The sequence below is a fragment of the Culex pipiens genome, chromosome 3 (assembly GCF_016801865.2).
Source record: "Culex pipiens pallens isolate TS chromosome 3, TS_CPP_V2, whole genome shotgun sequence".
NCBI classification, from domain to species: domain Eukaryota; kingdom Metazoa; phylum Arthropoda; class Insecta; order Diptera; family Culicidae; genus Culex; species Culex pipiens.
Genome location: NC_068939.1, coordinates 47,771,607 through 47,782,312, shown reverse-complemented (window position 1 = coordinate 47,782,312; position 10,706 = coordinate 47,771,607). Strand labels below are relative to the sequence as shown.

The 10,706-nt window shown below is 42.0% G+C and overlaps 1 protein-coding gene across 1 annotated transcript; it reads left to right on the top strand.

Moving 5' to 3' along the window:
* The first annotated feature begins 1,280 nt into the window (after positions 1–1,280).
* On the top strand, positions 1,281–4,990 carry LOC120412624 (muskelin). The gene is made up of 5 exons (XM_039573175.2): positions 1,281–1,465; positions 1,879–2,486; positions 2,550–3,066; positions 3,125–3,293; positions 3,349–4,990. The coding sequence occupies exons 1-5, from the start codon at positions 1,383–1,385 to the stop codon at positions 4,414–4,416; spliced, it is 2,445 nt and encodes an 814-aa protein (XP_039429109.1). The 5' UTR covers positions 1,281–1,382; the 3' UTR covers positions 4,417–4,990.
* The last annotated feature ends 5,716 nt before the right edge of the window (positions 4,991–10,706 follow it).

The window sequence follows — 10,706 nt, the reverse complement described above, 5'->3', positions numbered from 1 at the left end:
AAAATTGAGAAAAAGAAATTACGCCTTTTTGAAGAGCGTGCCTAAAATTTCGCCCCACCGTATTCGCCACCCACCCAACCAAAACAACGGTATCGCCCGTCAGGTTACGCCAAAAAGAAGAAGTAAACAACCGATTCGCCCTTTTGTGTTTTTTTCATTTTTTGGGTTTTTAAGGAAAAAAGTGGTTAAAAAACTATTTTATCATTGTGAAACGTTACAGTCAGTGATAATACAGTGATATTTGCGACCTCAGTGATAAAAAATAGGTCTATAAAGCCTTCAGAAGGAATCCGATTCTGGCCAAGAATCGTTGAGCAAGGATCACGGCCTCGAGATCACGGCTAAGATACACAGTAAGTAGCAAGTTGTTTTGACGATGTGGTCTATATTGAAGTTCTTTGGGGTGTTCCCGCCAGAAGTGGGAGACATGGCAGCTGACGACTAGGCCACCCCGTGACGCCACCCTGCCTTCTCAATCTTTGCATAGCTTCAATGGTTACGGAGGCGATGATTTTGTACGGCATTCCTCCTAAACCTCCCTACACTAACTTTTTGTGCTGCAACTGCTCGACCCAGAATCCCCGGAGGTCCCAAGAACCGGTAAATTATGGACCTTCATGTCTAGATTGTGAAACTAGATCAGATCCGATACTACAATAATTGAAATTAAAAAGTTATTTATTAGGATCATACAAATCTGTGTTTGTTGTGGAATTGTGGTCAGAGACCTCAGAAACATACATTTTGATGCATTTTGAGGATTTTCAGGTTAAAATTCACTAAATTATAACGAAAATTTAGTGTTTCTAAATATACTTCGGAACTTGCAGAAAACACTACATTCGCCCTATGTGATTGGGTGAAAACACAAGGGCGGAAACTCAATTTGGTTTGTTTTGATTGATGTTTTTGATTAGCCCTTTTGTTTTTGCTTGTAAAACTACGTATTTTCGTAATTTTGAGATGTTGGAGGGTGTTTTAGAATCAGTTTTGTTCGCTTTACATGATTCTGACGAAAACTCATCTGAGGGCTTCGTCCTTTTGAATAGTTGTTACTGAAATTTAATGTAATGTTGTTCTGAAGTTGAGAGCATCTAAATCTGATTCAGTGATTCACACATAAAGTAAGTTTTCGTCGAAATCTGTGTACTTTCAAATAACCGTGTTCACCAATGTGTAAACATTGCTCCGCCAAGTCAGCCCTTCCCCTCTCCCCAAAAATTCTGCCAACACTGCCTCTTTTGTCCGTCAACATTCCAGCCGTCACTTGACGTACCGCACACGCAATCTGCTGCTGTCCTGTCGGTCGCTTCGTATTAAAATCCTTTCGCCGCTTTCAGTTTTCAATCGTGTGTATTCAAATCCGGGAGGAACGAAAAAAAATGGCAGGCGGAATCACCGACATTAAAAAGCTCGAGTACGACATCTACAAGTACTCGAGCTACTCCTCGTCCTACCTGCCGGAGTGAGTATTTTTGTGGGGCGGAACCGGTATCGCTTTCTGATTCTTTGGGAGGGGTTGATTTCCTGTGCTTTCGCGGATCGAGCAGCAAAAATGTCGCATTAAGTTTTGGGTGGTTTAAAATTAGCTCAGCTAGTGTGTGTGTTGGTTGAATGGCTTGTTTCTGTTTTGTAATTTTTTCAATAGTTGAGCGATTGAAATTTTTGCGATTTTTTAATAGAGTCGTCTCGAAAGGTTAATTTATGCAATAGAGGCGGTCACTGCATCGCAAACACACACAGAAGTAAAGAAGCCAAAGAGTGGGGCGTCCTTGTCACGATTCCGACCTGATAACAAAATAAATAAATAAATTGGTGCCAATGCACTTTCGCTGCGCGCACTTTCGATTTCATTATTGCAACCTTTTTTTCTTCTAGGAACATCCGCGAAGATAACCCCACCAATCAGACGTCTCGATGGTCCTCCAACACAAACAGTCCGCCCCAGTTTCTGGTGCTGAAGCTGGAACGGCCCGCGATCGTGACGAAGATCAAGTTTGGCAAGTACGAAAAGACGCACGTTTGCAATTTGCGCAAGTTCAAGATCCTCGGCGGCCTCGAGGAGGAACGGATGGTGCTGCTGTTCGAGGGTGGCCTCAAGAATGACTCGGTGCCGGAGACGTTCCCCCTCAAGCACCGCACCAACTCGGGCGAGCTGCTGCCGATCAAGTTCATCCAGATCGTGCCGCTGCTGTCGTGGGGACCGAGCTTTAACTTTTGCATCTGGTACGTGGAGCTGCTCGGCATCGAGGACTCGATCTTCATCCTGTCCAACCTGCGCAAGTACAACATGCTGCGGGAGGTGGAGATCGTGCGGCTGTTCATGAAGCACTGCCGCCAGCAGGGTTACGTGAAGGCGTTCAGCGCGCTGCAGGAGGAAACGGGTGTGAAGCTGGAGGACGACAAGATGACCGAGCTGCACGAGATTCTGGTCAACGGGGGGGACTTCAAGCGGACCGAGCAGATCCTGGTGGACTTTATTGACAGTGAGTTGAAGGTAGATCCATCGTAGATCGAGGGTTTTAAAGCGATCGTTGCTTTTTTTTCAGATGGCCTCATGGACGATTACCTGTCGAGGCAGGAGTACAAACCGCAGTGGAGTTTACAGCTGACGCCGGAGCAGGAGCCGCGGCCGGGTCGACGCGGTGGCCACCAGCTGATCATCGATCCGCTGACCAGCACGATCTACCTGTACGGCGGTTGGGACGGCAGCGAGGACCTCAGCGATCTGTGGTCGTACGACGTGCAGGCCAACCGGTGGACGTTGATCCACGAAAAGTCCGAACTGCTGGACGGACCGACGCCGCGCGCCTGCCACAAGATGGTGTACGACACGAAGAACTCGCAGATCTTCATGATCGGACGGTACCTGGACGGGGCGTCGCGCACCGAGGAGAACATCAACAGCGACTTTTACCTGTACAACACGGTCAGCAAAACGTGGTTCCTGATCTGCCCGGACACGGCGCAGGTCGGCGGGCCGCAGCTCGTGTACGACCACCAGATGTGCATCGACGTGGACAAGCAGACGATCTACGTGTTTGGCGGCCGGATCCTGGAACCGAAGTAAGCTTGAGATTCTTAAGGTGTCACTGATTTTACAGCGTTTCTTTCCACCTCTCAGAAACGAAGAGGAAACCACCGGCGACTACAAGTATTCGGGCCTGTTCTCGTACCACATCAGCACCAACACGTGGAACCACATCCTGGTCGACTGTGGCCACCAGTCCGCGGCTAGCCCGCACGTTCAGAGCATCAAATCGCGAGTCACGCACTCGATGCTGTTCCATCACGTAAGTGAACTCAATTTCCCCCCTGAAGAAGTCACTGAAATACGCTTCTTTCCAGAAACACCGCAAGCTGTACATCTTCGGCGGCCAGCGCGGCAAGGACTACATGACGGACTTCCTCATCTACGACGTGGACGGCGCCGAGCTGACCAGCCTCATTCCGGAGAACGTCGGTACGGACGCGGCGAAGAACGTGCCGCAGTCGGGATTCACGCAGCGGGCGACGATCGACTGCGACAAGGACGAAATCTACGTGCTGACCAGCCTGAGCAAGGAGAAGGAACGCCGCGACCTGAACATCAACTCCTTCTGGTTGTTTTCGCTGGCCAAACGGGAGTGGTGCTGCGTGTACAAGAGCGACCACTCGATCGGCGAGAACTGCTACCTGAAGAACCAGAACGCGTGTCCGGAGCCGTGCCCGCGGTACGCGCACCAGATCGTCTACGATGCCGCCCGGCAGGTTCACTTCCTGTTCGGCGGCAATCCCGGCATGAACTCGCACTTCCGGCTGGACGACTTCTGGATGCTGCGGCTCGAGAAACCCACCCGGGACAACATCCTGCGCTACTGCAAGTACCTGCTCCGCAAGCAAGAGTACGAAGAGGTTGCCCGGGCGGACCCGCTGGCCGCCATCCGGTACCTGCAAACCAAACTGTACGACATCATCGACCACAACGACCCGGCCCAGCTCAAAGAGTTCCACAAGCTGGCCTCGCTCCTGTTCAAATCAAACACCTCCACCGCAGACGGCGAATCCGAACCCACCAGCCTGCTAACCTGCTCACTCAGCGGCGGCGGCCAAAAACACCCCAACGAGCACGACCCCAACGGAGACAACGCCAAAATGATGCGCGTCGAATCGCCCAAAGCGGCCGACGACGCCGACGCGTCCAGCATCAGCTCCCTCAGCAGCGAGTGCTCGCAAACGGCCCGCGCCATTCCGTCGACCTCGGCCGCCACCTCACCGTCTTCAACCTGCTCTTCCGCCTCCTCCTCCCGCAAAGCCAACGACCAGCTGTTTGAGCTTAAAATTCGACGCTGCCTGCTGTACAACAAACTCGTGGACCTGCTGCCGGAGGGGCTCTGCCAGCCAAAGAAGAACATCAGCGACTTTGTGCTGCTGTAAAAATTCACCCTCGAAACGCTCGACCCTTCACGCTGAATGATTTTGCACCAGAGAAAAAACGGCGAGACTGCTGATCGAACGGATTTAAAACGAAATAACGAATATGTGATATATTCCCAAAACACACACACAAACAAAACGTAACCGTAACGTGCGGCGCGCTTCAAAGATTCAAATTTATTTGTTGCTCTTTAGATCGATACCAAATTTAATGCTGCTCTTGACTTGCCCGCAGAAAGTTTCGAACCCCCAAATTAATATTCCCTTTTTTTTTGCTAGTAATCGTTAAGAAAGACAATCAAAACCAGGACAACGGAACGTTTCGTACAGTGCACCTACATTTTAAGAGTTATTGAAAGTTTTATGAGTTTTAAGCATCACACCCCCCCCGCTAACGGAAGAAGCTCTTGTATTTTATTTGCGCTTGTTAATCGATTGTGAATTAATTTTTTCCACCAAACTTACACACTTTTTTTTTTCGTTCTGTTTGTACACATTTTTTTTTGGTTTTATATAATTGCGCAAGTCAAAACAATGCTGTTTGTTCATATAAATCGACTTTAAAATCTATAAATCTTGAGCTGTGTTATACATTTTCGAAAGAGTTGAAAGAATTTCCCTCTGAATGGTGACAATCCCCGGAAGGCTTCTCCACAGATTATTATTTTTTTTCATTTTGAACTAAATTTGTAATTTTTAAGAGTAAATCCACAAAATTTTAAAATGATTTTTTTGTTCAAGATTAAAAATTTACCCTTCTGGATTACAGAGCGAATTCGTTATTTCGAATTTCGCTTCTTCGAATGTCCGCTAACTCGAAATGGTCGCTCATGGTCACTATTTTGTTTAAATCGAAAAACTGCAAATATTTCACTGAAATCAAACAGATCGAGGCACTTTATAAAAAATCTGTTAAGTACTTTTCGATTGCAAATTCAAATTTACCTACAAAATTAGGTCAAAAAATCTATGCATGAAATTTTTTTTTCCAAAAATCACTGTTTTTCCAAAAATGTACTCGGAGGCAAAATAATTAATTAATTAACTCTTAAATTCTTAAAATCATAAATTCTTCTAGAATTTCATTTTTTAAATGTTAGAATTTCGAGGTTTTTGCAAATTTGTATTTTCGAATATCTATATTTCAGATTTTTTAAACTTTCGAAATTATGACTTGAAATTTCTTAAATTTTTCAGGTTTCGAATTTCAAAATTTTTGTGCTATTGAATATTAAAAAAAAAATAATAATAATAATAATAAATAATATAAAATAAAATAATAATAAAAATTTATTATTCAATTCTGCATATTTTACAGTAAGAATTTCCAAATTTCAGATTTTAAAAATTGATGAAATTTCCTTTCTTATTTTTAATAAATTTTTTCTATTCTTTTATTTTTTTATATTTTTTTGCCCTGTTGGATATCACATCAAATCAGAAAAAAAGATATTTGTGTGATTATTGTCAAGTTTATTTCTTGACTTTTTTTTGATAAGGTCCTATAAACAAATGTAAACATTGAGTGTATCCCTTTCACACCTTATGTCAAAGTCCATCGGAGTAAGCGGGATACACTCAATGTTTACATTTGTTTATAGGACCTTATCAAAAAAAAGTCAAGATTTTCACTCTGGTTTACTTCATTTCGGTCCCGCCAGTTTGGATCAATCGGACAGCGCAGGGGACTCATAATCCAGAGGTTGCTGGTTGGTATACTAGCAATAGTGGCCGACAAGTAAGCCGACAGCTATAAAGACAACTTCTTTTTTTTACTCCATTTCGACCATGAAATCTTTGAAATTAAAAGGACAGATTAAGTGTCCTTTTAATTTCAAATTCTGCATTTTAAGATTCGGCCGGGATTTCAATTATATGTTATCGGATACAAAATTCGTTCCAAGGGCACCATAGTTGAGAAATTGAAAAAATGTTGTCTTGTATTTTTTTTTTCATTTAGGGGAAATCTACCCATTTTAATCCTAATAAGCGGTCGTGTTTGAATGATGCTGGATAATCTAGAGTTTCCCTTGAATTTTACTAAAACCAAGTACACCAACGAGTAGAGCAAGTTTTTGTGAACATTTCTGTTTATTTTCACTTTCACTAAAAGTTATTCTATTTCTTTACCAAGCATTTAACAAAAAAAAATTCCCAAGGGTATTCTAATCGAGGCGAATGCATTGGGCCACGCCCATTTTTCTAATATCGGCTTAGTTCTTTTTTCTTCCAACACTCTGTCGAGTGTTGCCATTTGCGCTGACAGTTCAAACGAACAGTCACGAAAAGTGGCATTTATAGGGAAAGTTTCCTGGCATCGCTGGCTGTGCTGCTGGTGGTGTTGACGGCCAGCCTTTGTTCTTTTTTGCCTTCGTCTCTCGCTCGGTTTTATTCAGCCTTCGATTGGAATGCAAAGTGAAAATTGAAACGTCAAACGACTTGACGCGTTTGTTTTTTTGATGGCGCTTGCTAATTTATTACATTTTTCGGGATTATTCTTCAAGTGAGTGCCTTACTAATGATCAAAAGAACATGTTGCCGGTAGTTGGAAGCAATTTCATATCTTAAGCGCCGTGAAAAAGTAAGCGAAAGTGAAAAGGTAATTTTGGCGATATTCATTAAGCGTTTGAGGGATTCTCGTGTGTGTCACTGTGTGTGCCAACATAATGATGAGAAGTGGTCTCGCAAAATACAAATTATGATCAAAAGTGCATTAAATGTGATCTTTTTGGCCAGTAAGTGGATTCTATGACAATTTCCGGAATTCCATTTCCCGGAATGGACGTTTTCCGGAATGGACATTATCCGGAATGGACGTTTTCCGGAATGGACGTTATCCGGAATGGACAGTATCCGGAATGGACGTTATCCGGAATGAAATTTCCCGGAATGGACGTTTCCCGGAATGGACATTTCCCGGATTTTTTTTATATTACCTGATATGAGAATGAATGGAATCTTGCCTACTCACTTACTTGTGGTTAAGAATTATTTAGTTTGTACTCCGTTGGTTTTGACAACAATATGAATATAAATACCCAGTAAAACAGCCGAAATCCAAGTCGAGCTAAATTAGTTCGCGTTTCCAAAAAAAGGGGTCGCATGGCTCAAATTATGACGCCGCCATGCGGTGAAAAGCGGAAGCTGCTGTGAAAAGCTGAAATATTGCATTGGTGACGTAAAACCGAGCTGTCAAACTCGGACTTTGTCAAATTTTCTATGTTTATGTTTTTGTTGCCGCGTGTCCAGGTTCTTTTCGTTGTTCCGTTCCGGTCGGGTTTTTCGGCTGCTGATAAGTTCCGGTCGATTTTTGCAGAACCTGGATGACCAACTTTCGAGTCATGGTTCTTGTGTTTTTCGTTTCGATTCCGTGGTTTAAGAAAAAAAACGCATCGCGCGGGCGCGAAGGTGTTACTGTTGAACATCGTTCGGGTTCCGGGATCGATTTCTTTTGCAAAAGACATCGGAAGTGCACCAAATGGAAGATCAGAGTGATTTTGAATACATAAATCAATTATTTCTGAGCAGGGAGGGGAGGAAGAATCCGGAAGTGATGAAAGTGGAAATAGAGAAGGAGTGTGGGAAGGGGGGTGGGGGGAGGAGGGAGTGTGTAATCTGAAAGGAAGAAACCGCGGAAACTTGGGCGGGCTTAAGTTGAGCAAAACTCTGGTTTGTGCAGTTGCTGGGTCATTTGATCACCAGTACAGAGTGTCAGTTGGCCTTAGTCGAGAATTGGTCGCACAAGCCAGTCACATCCTTCAACATTTAGTGCAGGAACTGCATTTGGATACAAATTAAGTAAATATTTCAAGGGTAAGTTAAATCTTTAAGTTCCACGTGTTATCTCTTCTTTAGAATTTTTTTTTCAATTTTAAAACTCAGCATTGAATCACAAATTTACATTGCAGAAATAAATTAAATATTGATTACTACAAAAAGTACGTTTAATTTTTTTGAATTTTTTAACGGTAGATATCAAGACTCAAGTATATAAGCTTATTATATACATGTTTGTGAATGTTTGGTGAAAGTTTGAAGCAACTTGGATGATTTTTGAGAAAACTGGGTGGTCCATAAACCACGTAGATTTCAAAAAATAGAGTATTTTTATTTTATAACACAAGTTTCCCGTTATGAACCTAACAATCAAAACTAACAATCAAACTCAAAACTGAACTTTGGGAATGCTTTGGAGGCAACTGGCCAAACCAGAACTGGTTCCGGATCATTCCGGGGAACTTACGGAGTGGTCAATACTTAATGAAACAAAATACCTGTAAAATAGGAAACAAATTTCAACACATTCGAAATCAATCGCATTTATGCTCACAGAACCGTTTTTGGACCAATCTGGCCACTTTGAAATCGGTTCCAGGTACCCCGGTGAAACCCGGAATATGGTCAACCACATATTTGAAACGCTTGAAATACTTGATAAACTTCAAATAATTGACATACTCGAAGACTACGATGTTCCAGCAGTCGCACTACGCGCACAAGATTTCCCAGTAACAGAAGGATCGCGAGCCGACGTTCCGGACTACACTCGCTGCAATTGTTGGGTGCGGCGGGATTCTATGACATTTTCCGGAATTCCATTTCCCGGAATGGACGTTTTCCGGAATGGACATTATCCGGAATGGACGTTTTCCGGAATGGACGTTATCCGGAATGGACAGTATCCGGAATGGACGTTATCCGGAATGAAATTTCCCGGAATGGACGTTTCCCGGAATGGACATTTCCCGGATTTTTTTTATATTACCTGATATGAGAATGAATGGAATCATGCCTACTCACTTACTTGTGGTTAAGAATTATTTAGTTTGTACTCCGTTGGTTTTGACAACAATATGAATATAAATACATGAATGATAAAAAGAAAGTGAAATGTTCGGACATGAACAATAGAAGCAAGTGTTGACTATTGAAACAATACTTTATCAACCACCACGAGATGTAACAATGTAGATCGATAGATATTAGATGTTTTTTACATTCTTTCAATGTGTTGTTATGTAAGAATTTTTCCTTCTTTTGTTAATCATTTGACTTATGTGACTAAATTCTATCATATTTTACTATAAAGCAGAATGATTATTTTCAAAGAAGGGAAAACCTCATGAAAATAAAAAGCTTTTCAGAAAATCAATGTGTAATGTGTCCTGTCAAGAAAATAAATAGCTTGAGTGTATTTTTAAAGAATGAAAAACCTCAAGGAAAAATACATTATACATTGATTTTCTGAAAAGCTTTTTTTTATCTTGAGATTTTCCCTTCTTTAAAAATACACGTTCCTTCATCAAAGTAATGGGATTTTATGTAAGAATTATCCCTTCTTTTGTTAATTCTACTAAATTTCAACTAGTTTTTGTTAAGGAACTCTGCACTATAAAGGCTAGTATGGAGATCGGAAGGAAAGGAGTCAAGAAACAGCTTTACGAACAGCAGAACAAAGGAGATGGAGCGTTTTCTTGGGGCTTTTCTTCACCCTCTCTGGCTTGCTTTCGCTGCCCCTGCTGCCCATTTGAAATTTTTCTTGACCGGTTCCTTCCGATGTGCGTATACCGCTTAAAGAAGAATGTGTTTTTTAAAGAAGGGAAATCCTCTAGAAAAAAAAGCTTTCAGAAAATCAATGCATAACGTATATTTTCTTGAGGTTTTTCCTTCTTTAAAAATACACGATCTTTAATCGATGTGATGGAATTTCGTATAAGGGATTTCCCTTCTTGTGTTAATCAGTTATAAAGCAGAATGTTTATTTTCAAAGAAGGGGAAACCTCTAGTAAATAAACAGCTTTTCAGAAAATCAATTTATAATGTGTACTTCCTTGAGGTTTTTCATTTTTTAAAAATACACTCAAGCTATAAATTTTCTTGGGGTTTCCCTTCTTTGAAAATAATCACCCTGCTTTATAGTAAAATTTGGTAGAATTTAGTCACAATAGTGACCTGATTAACACAAGAAGGGAAATCTCTTACACGAAATTCCATCACATCGATTAAAGACATTGATTTTCTGAAAAGCTTTTCATGTCTGCCTGTGTGGATCAATCGGACCGCGCACTGGACTCACAATCGAGAGGTCGCCGGTTCGAATCCCGAGGCAGACGCAAAATGTTGAAAAATAGGTTTTGGGCACCTATCTATGCTTATGATTTTCTGAAAAGGTTTTCATTTTTCTAGAGGTTTCTCTTCTTTGAAAATAAACATTCTGCTTTATAATAAAATTTGGTAGAATTTAGTCACAAAAGTCAACCGATTAACACAAGAAGGGAAATTCCTTATAC

Excerpts from the sequence above, each read along its gene's own strand:
- LOC120412624 (XM_039573175.2), top strand. The coding sequence starts at position 1,383 with ATGGCAGGCGGAATCACCGACATTAAAAAGCTCGAGTACGACATCTAC. Across the intron at positions 1,466-1,878 it reads TCCTCGTCCTACCTGCCGGA|GAACATCCGCGAAGATAACC; the intron begins GTGAGTATTTTT and ends TTTTTCTTCTAG. Across the intron at positions 2,487-2,549 it reads CCTGGTGGACTTTATTGACA|ATGGCCTCATGGACGATTAC; the intron begins GTGAGTTGAAGG and ends CTTTTTTTTCAG.